We start from the raw sequence: 18,045 nt of genomic DNA, 5'->3' as shown, positions 1-18,045 counted from the left end.
TCTAACAACAGGCAAACATCTCATAGTAAGGGTTTTGCTGAAGTTCTTGTACTCATTTTTAAAAAGATAACCTTCAGGTTTTGTGGCCATTGAAATCTAGATGTGTCTCTGCATATAGTTCTATAATAAACAGTCTTAGGCGCTAAGCTTAACAAAGGTAAGCTTCCTACAGAGGTTTAAATTATTCAGAATAATTCTGTTCTGCCATATACAGAGATAAATAGTACTTGGTAAATCTAAGTTTTTGACAGAAGTCCCACATTTAGAATTCTGTTTCATAAACTCAGTCCATTTTTTGTGTGTGCAAGAGGTGAACCACGTGGTAATTATATATCATAAGGTTGCCCCCTTTCACCACAAAGGACACGTTTACCAACTTTAATCTCATCGATGGCAAGCAGAGAAAGACCCTTTTCCTTCCGTTTGTTATTCTGGGCTCACTAACTGACTCGTCTCACTGCTTTCTATCTAAGCCTCTCTCTACTGCCCATTAGTTACAGTACCCTGGGTATTTATTTAATTTTCTTCAAGGAAAATTTCATTTGTTACGTCTCCTTTTTGTCAATTTGAATGATTTGCTCGTCTCCACGTACCTTTGTTTTCTAAGATAAAGGCAGAAATTATACGATCCCAGTCTTCATTCTTGGTATCAAGCAAAACCAGGATCAGGTCAAATCGACTTAAGAGTGGGCTGCCAAGGGCAATGTTCACTGACACAGACTCATGGGGGTCGTACTGGCCTTTGGGGTTGGTTGCTGCGAGGATGGTGGTCCTTGTGTTCAGCTTGCACACGAGGCTACCAAAAGAGAAGGTACAATTCACTGCCTGTTGGGATTCAAATGAAAAGCAAGATTAAACCTGTTAATAGGAAGGGACTGCTCTTGCACTCATGTGAAAGAGAACGTGAATGATACAAACACCAAGATCAAATGAAGGACATTTACACTAGCCTGTCTTGAAGAGAAGTTAAGTATTTAACAAACACTTCTTATGCCCTGAGTACGAGCAGACCCCTCTGCTAAGGGGTGTTAAGAGGTGTACAAAGTTGAACCACACATGCATACTGCTCTTAGGGAGCTTGCAGTCCACTAGCTATAATGGTAAGACAAGGCAGAATATGGTAAGTTCTAGAAACATAAATTTCCCAGGGGAAATAAAGATGATGTGTATTCATCTATGTGGATGGAAGAGACAGTCAGAGAAACATTACGAAGTAGTTTTTGAACTGGGCCTTTCATGACATCTGGACTTGTTCTGTGCGTTTACTTACTTTGTTTCGATTTTCTAAAAGTGAAAGAAACAGGATGAAGGGAAAGGGAGGGAGGGAGGGAGGGAGGGATAAAAGAAGAAGAAATCAGGAAAAAGAAAGGTTGATCAGCGTAGTGTTTTTGAGGAGCAACAGTGAAGGGAAGGCTGCGGAGGAGGGTTGGTCAGATGGGGAAGGACCACGGACGGGACACGTGGGAGAGACAAGGGCAGTGGCCCAGGAAGAGGCACTCAAGTCTTCAACAGAGCAGTGACAGGATAGATACGGAGGTGACATAACTTAGATGTTGTTTTTAAACTTGTTTATGATGGGCAAGCCCTCAAAATAATATGGCACATTCACTGACAATAACAAGTATAGCATTCTTTCTCTGTAAAGTTGTATACTCTCTAGTGATGACTGTTTTCAGTTACAGCGGCATGTCTGCCTCTCAGCAGTCAAAACCCTGGGACATCGGCAAACATGTGCTATGTCTGTTAATCCCTGATCTATTTCCAGTTGGCTCTAGCAATTACCTCATGCCTGAAGACTGAAGAAGTTTGAGAATTTTTATTTTTGGTAAATGACACAAGAAGACACAGAAGAGAAAGACAAATGAGGCACTTTCACTGAAAACTAAATCCTCTTTTTAAAAAAATTATTGATAGGGAAAAATTTTGAACAGAGTGTCCACATCTTAACATTTATGTACCAAAATGACTTTGTAAAGGCAGCTGTTTAGAACTCAGATTCAAGTTTGCCATAAAAACAATGTAATAAATGGTCCCTAACTAATCCCACAAAAAGCACATTTAATCCAATACTGAAGCAAGGCTGTTTGCATTTATCATAAAAAAGGAATATTGCTGCAATACTGGCACTGAAACAAAATACAACTGTATATGAATTAATTTCTCAAAAATTATGTTCTGAGAGGTAAAATTGATTGTTCTTCCTCTCTCTGATCAAGAGCTATTTACAAGCCATTTCCTGTGTGCAGAGGACTGTACTGAGAATTGAGAAGGGTGTATAGCTGGTCCCGGCCTTCAGTTAGTTTACAATAGGACTGCTGGAGGATAAGGCGGCTCAACACAGCGCCTGCCAGACAGGACGTGTGCAACGGAAGCTGGCGTCAGCGTCAGTGTCCGCAAAGAGAGACTTCTGTGGAGATGCCTGGATACGTGTAAGACATAGACTCTTAACGATATCCATGACGTGAGGAGGAAAATGAGCAAGCCAAGACAGAAAAAAGGTGGTGAGTTATTCCTGAGGTAACTGGGAAAAAATGAAAGGAGAAGCTTAGGGAAGGGGGCTAAGGAAGATTTATACGTGAAGAAAACAGGTTTCCTGAGGGGCAGCTTGTGGAAATTCAAGCAATGAAGGTAGAGCGGTGGGCAGGAGAAGAGAAGACTGTGTGGGGTAGTAAGTCAGGCAGCTGCCAGTAGCAAAGAGGAGGATGGGGACGGCGTCAGAAGGGACAGAGTGGTCTCGATCACTTGAAAGAGGGGAAGACAGCATATAAACCTGGTGGCTGCAGACCTGTGTACAAACATGACTGCATTACAAACTGAATGGGGCTGCAGCGAACAAAGATACTCACACAGTCTAAGTACTGTGTGCACAGTACAGCTTCGCTAGATACTACTGAACGAGGAACTCATGAATTAGTGGAAGGTAAGGGTCATTCTCCCAAGCCAATACGCTCTACCTTCCTCAGTAATAAGAAGATAACTACCATATCTGTAATACCAAGCACTGTGTTAGGCTTTGTGTATACATATTACCCCTAATCTTCACAACAACCTGAAAGGTAGATATTATTATCACCAACTTGGAAATAAGGAAACCAGAAGTCCCAAGTTGTTAATAACTTCCCCAAGGTTACGTGGAGAGCTACAGAGCTGTGATTCAAACCCAGGTCTGCTTAACTCCAAAACCAATGCTCTTTCATCTCCAGACTTCCACCCTGGTGGTGTCACATTTTAAACACTTCCTGTGGTCTTGAAGATTCTGCCTCATGTTTTAGGTATTCATTACTTGCCCTATTCTTTTATTTTTTGTTTCTTTGCGGTACGCGGGCCTCTCACTGTTGTGGCCTCTCCCGCTGCGGAGCACAGGCTCCGGACGCGCAGGCTCAGCAGCCATGGCTCACGGGCCCAGCCGCTCCGTGGCATGTGGGATCCTCCCGGACCGGGGGCACGAACCCGTATCCCCTGAATCGGCAGGCGGACTCTCAACCACTGCGCCACCAGGGAAGCCCTCCTTGCCTTATTTTTTTCCTACTTAATTTGATCCCCCTTGAGGGCCTGTGACTTACTGTTATAATGCTCACACTGTCTGTCACATATTAGATGCTCAATAAACATGTACTGAATAAGTGATAAACAAAAATTAATCTTTACTTTACTTAGTACAGTATTTCTAAAATTCAGAGTCATTTTATACTCACAGGCTTCATCAGTCATAAAATAATCACGCTAGTATATTTTGTTTTCTGCATTAACTTCAAGGAGTGAAAACATTTCAGTTTCTGAAAAAGCTATTTTCCCATTTTTAATCCACATGTTTAAAACTTCCTATATACATGGGAGTACTTTTTCTAAACATCGTAAAGTTAAGTTACTTAAATTATTTTTACCATGACAGGCCCTCCGGATAGTGCCCTTATTTTTGTGATGGTCCCCCATTACTCTCATTACATCTTTACCGGTGATCCCCATCTTTGCTCATGGGTTTAATCACTACCTATAGGCTGGCACTTCCAAATTTAGCTCTAGCCTGTGGCAGTGGCTGCTCTGTGTTCACCAAACCTTGTTTTCCTTTCTCCCTGGGGACAGAGCAAGATTTAATTTCCCATCTTTTCCAGTTAAGGAGAGCTGTAATAACAAGTCTTGCCAATGGAATGGGGGTAGGAGAACATATGCTACTTCCAGGTCAGGCTCCTAAAAGCCTCCCTGTGCAACCCTCCCCGCTTCTCTCTCTCTCTGCTGGTACAGGTGAGGATAAGGCCCTGGAGTCAGACAGCCACCTGAGGGACTATGGAGCACAGTGCCTCACCCACCACCCACATCAGACTGTGACTCAAGCAAGAAAAACTCCCTCTGGCAAAACACTGCAGGAAGAGATGAGCACAGGAGAGAAGTGACCACTTTTCAAGGAGTAACGAAAGAGAATAGACAGCTCAGGAATTTGAGGCTTTGAAGGGCTGGAAAAGACAGTTGCCTCTAGACCCCAGAAAGTAAGGGGAAAGACTGAAACAGGCTTTGAACACAAAGGCCCAGTCAATTTTCTCAGTAGTATAAAGTGACCCAGATTAAGAGTGAAGCCTTGGGCTTCCCTGGTGGCGCAGTGGTTGAGAGTCCACCTGCCGATGCAGGGGACACGGGTTCGTGCCCCCGGTCCGGGAGGATCCCACATGCCGCAGAGCGGCTGGGCCCGTGAGCCATGGCCGCTGAGCCTGCGCATCCGGAGCCTGTGCTCTGCAACGGGAGAGGCCACAACAGTGAGAGGCCCAAAAAAAAAAATGAAGCCTTCAGCTTAGATGGCCTTAGGGTAGCCACCATTAAGTTGAAGAAAAATGGAACGAAGGCCCACCCATGTTCACAGCAGCTATATAATAGCCAAGAGGAGGAAGCAATACAAGTGTCCATGGATGAATAAATGGATAAACAATACACACACTCACACAATGAAATGTTATTCAGCCTGAAAGAAAGGAAATCCTGCCACAAAATACAACATGGATGAACTTTGAGAACATTATGGTACGTGAATTAAGTCAGTCACAAAAGACAAATACTATATGATGCCATTTATATGGGGTTTCTAGAGTAGTCACATTCATAGAAACAGAAAGTAAAATGGTGGTTGCCAGGGACTGGGGAGAGGGGAAAATGGGGAGCTGTTGTTTAATGGGTGTAGAGTTTCAGTTTTGCAAGATGAAGAGTTCTGAAGATTGGTTACATAACAATGTGAATGTACTTAACACTACTGAACTGTATACTTTGAAATAATTAGGATGGTAAATTTTATGTGTTTTTTGTTTTTTGTTTTTTAACCACAGTTTAAAAAAATGGAATGGACTGCGTTATGGACTGAATGTTTGTGTCCCCCGAAAATTCCTCTTTTGAAGCCCTGACACCCAAAGTGCTGATATTATGAGTTGGGGAGCTTAGGAAGGTAACCAGGTTTAGATGGGATTATGAGTGTGCAGCCCTCATAATGGCATTCACATCCTGAAAGCAGAGGATGAGAGACAAGAGCTCTCTCTTCGGGCTCGCACATGGAGGGGAGGCCATGCGGCCAACAGCAAGAATGCAGCTGTTTCAGAGCAAGGAAGTGGGTCCTCACTAGGAATCGAATCTGCTAGCACCTTGACCTTGGACTCCCCAGCCTCTGGAACTATGAGAAATAAAAGTCTGTTGTTTAAGCCAATCAGTCTACAGTATTTTGTTATAGCAGCCCAAGGCAAAGAAGGAAAAACCCCCAAAACCCAACAAACTGAGCTTGAGAAATATGTCAAGAAGGGAATTCTGGATACTGGCATATGCAACTGACTAGAAGCAAAGGGATCAGAGACCTAAATTACTACGGGATCTGCACTGCCAAAGAAACCATAAACTCAGTCTGAAGAAGCCTTTGTTGTGATGGAATAAAATTCATATTTTATGGCAAGACAAGAAAATTTAAACATAAAATTCTCGGCCTATTTGGGCCTCCTCCCTCCCCTTTAGTGTGTATTGTGTATCTGCATTAACCAGACCTCCTTAGGAGATAACCTTCTTTCTTAATCTTGTGAGGGGCCACGATGACCCATGACCCACAACTCACTTTGTATGTGTAGATCTGGATTGTGTAAACTGTCAATAATACATCCTTTGACATATAACCCATCATGTCAAAAACTTACATAACTGTGCTTTGACCTCAGAACAGTCCTCAGAGCTTCCTGAAAGACTGTCACCCAGGTTATAATCTCAGATTGGCTCAAATAAAATTCTCCATTTCTTTCTTAGATCGACTATTGATTAATTTTTTTCATTGACAATTGCTTTCAAGTTGTAAAAACAACCTTTTGCACATATGACACCAAAAGCACAAGTAAAAAAAAAAGACAAAATAGGTAAAATAAACTGCATCAAAATTTGAAACTTTTATGCTTCAAAGGATGCCATCAAGGAGGTGAAAAAATCCACACACAGAATGGAAGAAATTATTATTTGCACATCATATATCTGATAAAGGACTTATATTCAGAACATACAAAGAACTCTTAGAACTCAACAATAAAATGATAAATAACTCAGTTAAAAATGGGCAAAGGATTGGAATAGACATTTCTCCAAAGAAGATATACAGATGGCTAATAAACTTATGAAAAGATGCTCAATGTCTTTAGTCATTAGGAAAATGCAAATCAAAACCTCAGTGAGGAAACCATAAACAAAATAGAAAAGACAACCTACAGAATCAGAGGAAATATTTGCAAACAATGCTACTGACAAGGGATTAATTTCCAAAACACACAAACAGTTCATATAGCTCAATATCAAAAAAACCAAACAACCCAATCAAAAAATGGGCAGAAGACCTAAACAGACATTTCTCCAAAGAAGATATACAGATGGCCAACAGGCACATGAAAAAATGCTCAACACTGCTAATTATGAGAGAAATGCAAATCAAAACTACAAGGAGGTATCACCTCACTCTGGTCAGACTGGCCATCTTCAAAAAGTCTACAAATAATAGATGCTAGAGAGGTTGTGGAGAAAAAGGAACCCTCCTACACTGTTGGTAGGAATGTAAAATGGTACAGCCACGATGGAGAACAGTGTGGAGGCTTTTTAAAAAACTAAAAATAGAGTTACCTACCATATGATCCAGCAATCCCACTCCTGGGCATATATCCGGAGAAAACTATAATTTGAAAAGATACATGCATCCCAATGTTCATGGCAGCACTATTTACAATAGCCAAGACACAGAAACAACCTAAATGTCCATCAAGAGATGAAGGGAAAAAGAAGATGTGGTATATTTATACAATGGAACATTACTCAGCTGTATAAAGAATGACATAATGCCATCTGCAGCAATATGGATAGACCTAGAGATTATCATACTAAGTGAAGTAAGCCAGACAGAGAAAGACAAACATATAATATTGCTTATATGTAGAATCTGAAAAATAATAAAATACAAATGAACTTATTTAAACAACAGAGATAGACCCACAGACATAGAAAACAAACTTATGGTTACCAAAGGGGAAAGGGGGGTAGGAGGAATAAATTAGGAGTTTGGGATTAACACATCCACACTACTGTATATAAAATAGATAACCAACAAGGACCTACTGCATATAGCACAGGGAACTATACTCAATATTCTATAATAACCTATAAGGGAAAAGAATCTGAAAAAGAATATAGATATATAGATATATAACTGTATATACATCTGGATCACTGTTAATCAACTACACTTTAGTTAAAAAAGAAACAGTGAGATATGACTTTAGATACACTAGTACTGTTATAATCACAAAGACAATAACAAGTGTTAGCAAGAATGTAGAGAAATTGAACCCTTCATACATCGCTCGAGAGATTGTAAAATGGTATAGTGGCTTTGGAAAACAGTTCCTCAAAAAGTTAAATATGGAGTTACCATTTGACCCAGCAATCTGCTCCTATGTATATACTCAAGAGTAATGAAAACATATGTCCCCACAAAAACTTGTACTTGAATCTTCTTAGTAGCATTATTCATAATAGCCCCAAATTGGAAACAGCCTAAATTTTTATCAACTGATGAATGGATAAACAAAATGTGGTATATTCATATAAAGAAAGACTATTCAGCCATATAAAGAAACAAACTATTGATACATGCAACAACCCGGATGAACCTTAAAAACAAGTGAAAGTTGCCAGACACAAAAAGTCACATCTTATATGATTCGATTTATATGAAATGTCCAGAACAGGCAAATCCACAGAGATAGAAAGTAGATTAGTAGTTGCCAAGGACTTGGGAGAGACGGAAAATGGGGAGTGAGAGCTACAGGATGTGGGATTTCTCTTTGGGGTGACTGAAATGCTCAGGAGCCAGTGGTAATAGCTGTGCAACTCTGTGAATACACTGAAACCTACAGAATTGTGTACTTCAGAGGGTGGGCTTTATGTAGCATGTGAATTATACCTCAAAGCTGTTAAGAGAAAAAGTCAGAGGAAAGAATCAAAATAAAATGGTACGTTTGTAAAAAGCAAACAAACAAAAATAACAATCTTGGTCCCCTAAGCTTGCTCCAGCAGGATGCAGGCTGGGAAGCTCAGGGGCCGCCTTCAGATGTGGCCAAAGGAGGATAATGGACAAGAAGAACCCTTTGTGTGCTGAGCTGAGCCAGGGGCCAGAGAACAGTGCAAAAGGAGTTATCTTAGAATGAGAACCAGGGTTTAATCACAAAACCTCCCTTAATAATGCCCGCTCAGCAGGACCCCACTTTACTGGATTAACTCATTTAATTTTCACAACAGCCGTATGAAACAGATAGAACAATTCTCACCATCGGACCATGAGGAAACCAAGGCACAGAGGAGTCGGGTGATATGCCTGGCTAGCAGGAAGTGGAGATGGAACCTCAACCCAGCCAGACTAGCTCAGGGACTCTTGCTCTTCATCATTATGATAATTCTTTCAATACCCAATACATTCTTGTGGTCATTTTTTAAAAGGCAGAGCTCTTGATGCAGTTTCCTGAACTTGTTCCATGTCTAGCACAGATCATGTTCCATATTTCATGATATAATGTGAAACCATATTTTATGTATGTACATATTCTGCAATAAACCAGCCAGCAGCTGAATTCGTTCATCATGGCTGAGTTTGTGGGCCAGCCCATAATTTGCAGCATCTCATAGGTGGCACCTTAAAGGTTATCCATTCACTCATCAGATGCTTGAATTCCTTATATAATTTTTTTCTAGATGAACTTGAAGACCTCTAAACCCTATAGGCAGCCTACTTATCTCTAGGCAGCTCTAGCCACTAGAAGTTTTGCTTGTACTGATTCTAAATATGCTTCCCTGAACCTTCAATCCATTGATTCTAAAGAATATAGAACAAGTCTAATTCCATATCTATATTTGAGCCCTTCAAAATGATTGCAGATAACAATCTAATTACTTTTTCTGGAAATGGTTCAAGGAAAACACAGGCAATGTTTTAAAAATATACAGCAAAAGTTGGTGTTATTTAAACAACAAGAAAGAATAGCTTAAAAAACAAAATGTTGACTTCCAGGCTTCCATAGGATAATGGCAGCTGCTTATATCCAAATCTCTCAACACATGTTCCAGAGACCTTAGGGAAAAACAAGAAGGGCAAATAAACCTGTAAAACAAAACTGAAAGCTAGCTAAGAGAGAGACATAATACTACAAACTTCAGTTTCCATGTAAACAGACATTAGAAACCAGCAAAGCTAATCTAGAGCCCATGTTGGAAGAGGAAGATGGGTGGAGACTTAGTGAAAAGGAGGAGAGGGCAATGGGTTCCTCATGATGGAGGAACACAGATAAAACCACCCTTACAAGGAGGGAATCCCACACAGAGCGGGGAAATATTGAGAACAGCCTTGAGACCTCATCAAAGCAGTGACTACTGGGCAATAGAAAGAGGAACCTGAAAGTTCCTGAGACCAGAGGTGGCAGGCTTGGGAAGGGTCCTGGAGTGGATGGAGGTGACTTACAAGGGGCAAGGGTCCCTTGGAGTGTTGGCAATCAGGAGAAGGAGGCAAGCAGTACATTAAAGATCCTACAGCACAAATGAGAAACACAAAATCAGAACACATCACCTGCCCCCCTTAAACCTTAGGGGGAAACTCTATTAAGTAAAATGCACTGAGCTGAGATTACTCTGAACTAAAAACTAGTACACCATCCAAACCTCTGACCACCACCTTAATAGAATAACTATTACTGATTCAGGAAAAGATAAGACATTTCAGAATGAATGGAAATAATATGCATTATTAGTACAAAACTACCACAAGAATCAAAATACCTTAGTTGGTAAAATCCCCACCCCACCTCCCCCTAAAAAAGCTCACAAAGCAGAAGCAATCTGTATTTAATACGCTCACTTAAATTAAATATTCTTAAACAAACATTTGTACGTATGAAGAACCATTCCAAATCAGAATTCAAAAACTCAGAACAGAAAAATATAAAAAAGAGGAAGATGAACATCCAGAGATGACTCAGGGAAGAAAATGGGAGAAGGGAGGAAGACAAAATAATTTCAGAAATGAACATTGAAATCTGGGCATCTAAAGAGAGGACAGACAGGAATGAAAATATAATAAAGGTTGCTAAGGGGAGGAATAAAAATGCCAAGAGAATAAAAACAAAACAGCTAAAAAGTCTCAGAAAAAATTTGCTATAGAATCTAGGCAAAGAAGACCTAACATACATGTAATTGGAATTTCTGAAAAATAAAAACAAAACAAAGAACAGAATATGTGAAACTATAATTCAAGAAACATTTCCAGAGAGAAATGAAGTCTTCTATTGATACATTTCAAAGAGCTCACTAACATCTAAAAAAAATGACCAAGGATAATCAACTAAGATATAGACTAGTAAATGTATTACACTTAAACCACAAAGAGAAAAATCCTTCTGGGCCTTCAGGCAAGAAAATCAAATCACCTACAAAGCAAAGGATATCAGGATGGCATTAGATTTGTCAACAGCAACATGCAAAGCAAGATGACAGGAAAGAAAGTATATGGCTAGGTCTTTATATCCAGCCACGCTGTTCTTCAAGTATCAAAGCTATGAAAAATATTAATAGCTTTAAACCTGCACAAACTCAGTACAGTACTCAGGAACCCCTCCCAAGGAATCTGTTAGAGGAGACCTTCATTCAACCAAGAGATGACAGTGATACTCTGGCAAAAGGATTGATGGTGGACCCTGAATATATTTAATTTTAGGTCTAAGACCAAAACAAAGGAAGGTATAAAAGTAGAAGAAGAGTATATAAATATAAGTGTTATTTGTCCTGACAAAGTATATATAATATAACAATTTTTTAATAGTAAAGAGAAGGGAGAAAAGGGAAAGTAGCATATGCTCATTGGTTACCAAATGGGTAATGAAGTACAGTCAAAGGATATTATTTAAAGCTCCCAAGGGAAGATAAAGGGGGCTGCAGGCATTATAAAAGGTATTTATAGGTAAGCCCTAGAACAGGCGTCGTCAAACTACAGCCAGCAGATCAAATCCAGCTCACTACCTATTTTTTAAGTAAAGCTTCGCTGGGAAACAGCTACACCTATTGTTTTACATATTGTCTATGGCTTCTTTATTCTGTCCACATCATAGACATATTGATGCAGTCATATTGTCTACATTAGCAGAGGTGAGTAGTTGCAACAGAGACTATATAGCCCACAAAACCCTAAAGTATTTACTATCTGGACCTTTATACAAAAACTTTGCCAACCCCTAATGTATAACAAGAATGCAAACCTTCTTAAATGCCAAACAAATAGAAAAAGAAACAAAGTTTTTTAAAAAATGAAACACTTGACACCAAGCATATTGGTAAAACCAATAAATGTAAATGTGCTTAACTCACATTAAAAGAAAAAGATTTTCAGGTTACTTGTAAGACAAAGCAAAGTAAAATAAAACCAACTTTATGCTGTATACAAGAGAACAAATTGCAATCAAAAGGCTGAACATAAAGGAAGAGGCAAATATATTAGGCAAATGTAAGTAATATGAAATCAGGAGTTGTGATCTTGATACCAGGCAAGGTAAAATTCAGGCCACACAGCATTAACACAAACTGCAAATGCTAAAGCCACAGCAACTACCTTGATAAAGCAGAAACTTTATGCAAAGTTTCTGATGTGAGACATGCAAAGAGAAAACAACAGACACACAGTAATAATACTTTAACAAACCACTTTCAGCCTAAGATACATCAAAGAGACAAAAGGTAAATAAAGATATAGAAGACCTTATAAGGTATAGTTTATAGGTGTGTGTGTGTGTGTGTGCGTGTGTGTGTGTGTGTGTATATCACATCTTGATTATAAAGAATATAACTTCTCAAGCAAAGATGGGCCAGTCATGAAATTGTTCTAACATGAGGCCACAAAGAAAAAACACTCATGAAGCTCCTTAAAGTAGAAATAATACAAAAAACATTCTCCGACCACAATGCAATAAAACCAGAAATGAATAGCACCATTGAAAAACAAATAATTTTCAAAAGGTCCTTCTACCTGGAGGTTAAAAAACTTCTTAAAGCAAACCTTGAGGGACTTCCCTGGTGGCACAGTGGTTGAGAGTCTGCCTGCCGATGCTGGGAACATGGGATCGTGCCCCGGTCTGGGAAGATCCCACATGCCGCGGAGCAGCTGGGCCCATGAGCCATGGCCGCTGAGCCTGCGCGTCCGGAGCCTGTGCTCCGCAACGGGAGAGGCCCCAACAGTGAGAGGCCCACGTACCGCAAAAAAAAAAAAAAAAAAAACCTTGAGAGAAAGGGGATGTACAAACCAAAACTGCAGAATTTATAAAAAACATATAAAAAATGATAATGAGAACACTACATACAATAATTACAGGATACCATTAAAACAGTGCCAAAGAGCATATATATTATGCTATCTTTTGCATAAGAAAGAGGGGAGGTGCGCATGCGAGTGTGCACAAATACCCACACGTGTGTTTTTGACTATTTTTGCTAAAACAAGGAATATAGGAAGGATAAATCAGAAAGCAAGGTTTATGAAAGGGATAGGAGAAAACAGAATGGAAGGTGAAGGGATATAAGTGTAACTTCTTTGGTATAATAGTTTTGACTTTTGAAATATGTTTTACAAATTCAGAAAACAAAATTAATCAAAAGGCAAACTCTAAAAGTGTACACAAACATAGGTTTAAAGACCTGTTTCCTAATTGTATACCAAATCAGTAATATGACCACACAAAGAAAAGAATTAATTCAAATAACTTTTGAACATGCACTCTGACCATATATAACCTTAGTGGAATATACTCTAAACCCAAAAAGAACAGCAAAGAAGTCTTAAATATTACTTAGTTTCTTTGTGGTGGTTGTTATTGGCAATGGTGTTGGGGTAATAATTCTGAAACTATTTTGGAGAATCAACTGAGTTCATAAACACGAGGAGTCCCTGTGAACACCTTCATATACAAATGAAGTGAGTAAGTTTGGAGAGTCATAGGTATCTTCTCACCCTCACTTTCCTATTGGCTAGAAAACTCTTTTGAAAAGTACATAAATGGTTGTACAACAATGTGAATGGGTTATATTTTTTCAAATTTGTATATTATTTTTTATTGTGGTAAAAATGCATATCATAAAATTCACCATCTCAACCATTTCTAAGTGTACATGCAATAGTGTTAAATGTGTTCAAATTGTCGTGTGACCAGTCTCCAGCACTTCATCTTGCAAAACTGAAACTGAACTGCAAAACTGTTTTCCATAGTGGCTGCATCATTTTATATTTTATATTTCCAATAATCCACAAGGATTCCAGGTGCTCCAATTGCTCCCCACCCTCACAAACACTTGTTCTTTCCTTTTTGTTTGTTTTATGGTAGCCTCCTAACATTTGTGTGGTGATATCTCATTGTGTTTGATTTGCATTTTCCTAGTGATTAGTGATGCTGAGCATCTTTTCATGTGCTTGCTGGCCATTTGTGTATCACCTGTGGATGAATGTATATTCAAGTTCTTTGCCCAGTTTTTAACTTGATTATTTTGTGTTGCTGAGCTGTAGGAGTTCTTTATATATTCTGGCTATTAACTCCTTTTCAGATACATTATTTGCAAATATTTTCTCTGATTCCACATGTTAATTTTTCACTCCATTGCATCCTTTGATGCTCCGAAGTTTTAAATGTTGATGTAGTCCAAATAAATAAATACATAAATAAATAAATCTATCATCTTGCTAATTATATTCTCTTTGTCTCATCTATTCTTTGTTCCCTTTTTCTTCTCTTCCTGCCTTCTTTTGGATTATTTATGATAGCATTTTACCTCCACAACTTACATATTAGTTTTAGTTTTGTCTCTTATTTTCTAGTGGTTGTTCTAGCATTTATATCTTTAATTGGTTACAGTCTACCTTCAAATAATACCATACCACTTCAGGTACAGTGCAAGACCATCACAGTTAGTCTGGGGATTGGCACTGCTGTTGTGATCTTTACCCTTAGTGCAGCACAGACTTCAAATTCTTTCTATGCTGAGCTGTCATTACCCTGTGCTTCGTGTGGCAGTGTGAGCAGAGCTGGAACATTATCCTTGCAGTTTCTGCTCCACCTTCAGCTTTCAGCAGTCCCTGCATACCTGCACCAGAGGGGTCTCATTCCGCACTCCAGTGCCTTCCCCAGTGGCAGACTGCTATTGCGTGTTACTGGTGTTAGGCTTATTTTGGGGCCAGGTTGGTTCTTGGTCTCCTGGTCTTAGGCAGGTGCTGTGTACCTACTCTTGCAGGGGACAGACCAGAGAGCTGTAAGCCTTCCTGTCCCTCCCACCTGTGGCAGCTGAACCCTGCCATGTATCTGTGGTGGGTCTCAGGCAGGAAGGGTCTTTCTCTCCCTTTCCCAGTGGCACGGACCTCTGCTTTGTATTGGGTCAGAATCCTGGACCCGAGAGATTTTCCTGCCCTTCCCTTAGGAGATGATGGCTTTTGTTTCTACCCTCCTCCCAAAAGCAGCATCTTTTTGCCTGGCTCCTTTGGGAAGAAAGGAAGGAAGATTCTCTAACCTCCTCCTGAGGCAGAAGGATTTTTTTGCTTCTAGCCTTCCTCCAGAGGCCCCGGGGATGAGAGGGTTTGTTGCCCTGGCCCCAGTGAGTTAAAAATTTTGCTTCATATGAAAGATGTGTCTGGAGAAGCAGCAGGGCTTCGTGCCTAGTGCCCAGCAGCAATCCCCCCTCAGGTCTGCATGAATGATGAGGGCAGGCGAGGCGTCTGTGGAGACCCAAGGAGGAAGGGCTTACAAGTGAGAACTCCCCTTGTGCTTGGGGCTCCCAGTTATTCTAAACTGATACCCTATCCCATATTTGGACTTCAGGGAATTTAAAATTTTTTAGTTATTTCCTCTTATTTGCTTCCATGGCAGCCACCACTTCCTCTCATGCTCTGTCAAAGGTGAACAGTCTATGTGGCTCACCTCTCCTAGGAGGGGCTTGTCACACTTTGGAATTGAGTCCCCTTGATTTCCTTGTAAACTCAGCCCTCTGATATGTTCGGAAAGTTATGACTTTTGTGGGCTCTCTGGATTTTTCTCATTAGGATGAGAGTGACATGCTCTTACAGCTTTCTACATCCTAAGTGGAAGAAGAACTCAGGCTTATGTTTTGTATGTCTTTGCTTTTTTATTTCATTTAAAAAATAAATTTTATGTTATAAAAATATTGTTCTGTGGTGGATTGAAAAACAACAATAAAACTGGTCCTTCACCACAAATAGTACAAAAAGCAGCACTGTTCCAGTGCATAAAGTAGTCATGGTTATGACAAGATTGTCCAATCTGAGGGAACACTGTTTAGCTACAAGAACATTTCTTTTGGACCTTATGACATACTTATGGATATAGCACAAAAGGTTCATACTAATTCACATTTAGCAGAGGGTAAGGCAGTAGAAGTGGTTAATAAAATATTTTCACTTCCAAAGATTTCTTCTGTAGACTATCATACAGCGCTGCTAATTTTCTCCCTTTCTAAAACAGGTTCATAGCATTTGTCCCAATTTTCCCTGATGTAAGGGTTAATTATTTAGGAATCTTTCAAAATGTCTCAGATTGCCTCTGGAAAAGGCATATCAAAACAAACCATAGTTTCTACCAACCAGCAAAGGCGCTAATTAAATGGAGACATAATGAGAAGAGAAAGTAGCCTTGAAGACACTTGGTAAACTATATCTCTAATTTCCCCTGATAAAGAGTTTAGAAGCAATCATTGTTTTAAAGTATGTTCTCTTATAACACTTTCATTATGGACTTATCCTTTTGCTGCTCTTCAATCTTTCCCAACAAAATACTGAACACCTCAAGGATGGTGTTGTATCCATCTTTGTACTTCTCAGGGTCTAGCCCAGTGCCTGGCATATGCCAGGCTCTGAATGATTATATATTAAGTGAAATGAATAGATTTGATAATGGTTCTGCATAGCTTTATCGTGTATCTTTTTCCTCTGGGGTATATCGTTCTCTTACCACCCTCTCCCCTTTCCTTTTTTGTGAGTGTATATATAGATCTCACAGAATCCCTATCTACCAGCGTCTGCCTGGCTCTCAGGTACCCACTACTGTTTGAAGACTCTCCTGGCAGCCCTTTTTGCCTGATCAGCTGGCTTCACATCTATAATAGGAGCCTTAGGACTGAGATAGTTCTGGTTCTGTTCTTTGCTTGGATGACCTGGCAGCCTGCTTGATGGTCAGCCTTTGTAGCCAGGTAAGTTTCCCATAACCACCTCAGCACCTGGGTGAATGGATTTCTATCTGAACCTACCTAAGTCTCCTCCTCATTGGTCACGTGCAGCCAGAGACTCACATACCTGAACCTCTGAGTATCCTTGAGTCACAGTAGGTACTTCATCTTATGCTAATATATATTATTTAGGTTTCTATATGCAGTGATAAACCTTCCATGAGGATATATAAGGATAATGCCATCGAAAGCAGAAATTATATTTGTTTTCTTTTCGAATCTTTCAAAATTCCTAACATAGTACTATGCCCAGTGTAGACACACAATTACTGAATGAGAGGACGAGTTGAATGCTGCATTGAAAGCTCTTCATAAGTTCCCTGCAAGAATTAAGTCAACTTACATTTATACTTTAGCCTCACCTTACTTTTTCTCAACACCTCATTTTTACTTCTTCACGTATCTCCATGGGAAGACTAATGTGTGTTGAACGGTGACAACTGATAATCTCTTAGAGGGCCAAACATACCTTGCAGTTCAATATGGCTCACATTTTCCCATAGTCATATATTAACTAATCTCACTATTCCCATACATTTTAAAGAAAAGAAACTCTTACCCAGCCTTAGCAACACTTATGGTTTGTTGCTCCATTGCTTCGTGGATACTGGTTCTGTCATGCTCTTTGAGGCTATTAAACTCATCAATACAGCAAAGGCCTGCATCTGCAAGGACTAACGCCCCAGCCTCCAAATTCCATTCTCCTGAGTCTTTTACAGCAGTTACCGTCAGACCTAAGGAAACAAGCAAGCTATGTTAGCTTTTATTTTCGAAAGCATATCTTATAACTATGAAGGTAAATAACTTCCTATATTTTAAAGGGAAGGGGATAGAGTCAAGGCTTTAATTTCTACCAACAACAGATGGCATCAGGACAGCTACTTCAGGTATCCATTCACTGGAAGATCTCGGGAGATTCTATGTTCTGAAAATCTAATATGTGTTATTGAGTATTTTGTGGCAGACAGAAGTCCCCAAATGTTCTGTCTCTCCTTGGTAGGTACGCTCACTGAGCAGTCTAAACTTTTAGACGGAGCAAACAGATCTCCAGAGATCTTATGACAATAAGTGCTGAACTATATGCTGTTTACAGAGAAGAGTCCAAAGACCGAGAACAGTAGGTACTGCAGTCCAATGATGAAAATGAAACGTTTGCTGCCAGTCACAGTGTGAAGGAGAGGATTCCCTTCATAAGTATTATCAGATTTTGAGTCATCCTTTATACCAGTCAATAAAGCAGAGCTG

At 39.8% G+C, this 18,045-nt stretch overlaps 1 protein-coding gene across 9 annotated transcripts in view; it reads right to left on the bottom strand.

The window, feature by feature from the left end:
* The window catches only part of MCM9 (minichromosome maintenance 9 homologous recombination repair factor), a 107,765-nt gene that overhangs the window by 38,497 nt on the left and 51,223 nt on the right, over window positions 1-18,045 (bottom strand). For all 9 annotated transcript variants that reach the window (XR_003005104.1, XR_003005108.1, XR_003005107.1 and 6 more), the window contains exons 8-9: window positions 17,360-17,534; window positions 594-796 (exon numbers count right to left, since the gene is read on the bottom strand). Coding sequence is in view for 1 of the 9 variants with exons in the window: in XM_024759149.1 (XP_024614917.1) it covers window positions 594-796; window positions 17,360-17,534 (378 nt within the window). In the remaining 8 variants the exon portion in view is untranslated. The remainder of the gene's footprint in view (window positions 1-593; window positions 797-17,359; window positions 17,535-18,045) is intronic.

The sequence above is a fragment of the Neophocaena asiaeorientalis genome, unplaced genomic scaffold (genome assembly GCF_003031525.2).
Source record: "Neophocaena asiaeorientalis asiaeorientalis breed wild unplaced genomic scaffold, Neophocaena_asiaeorientalis_V1.1 scaffold5, whole genome shotgun sequence".
Classification (NCBI taxonomy): domain Eukaryota; kingdom Metazoa; phylum Chordata; class Mammalia; order Artiodactyla; family Phocoenidae; genus Neophocaena; species Neophocaena asiaeorientalis.
This window is presented reverse-complemented; position numbering and strand designations above follow the sequence as displayed.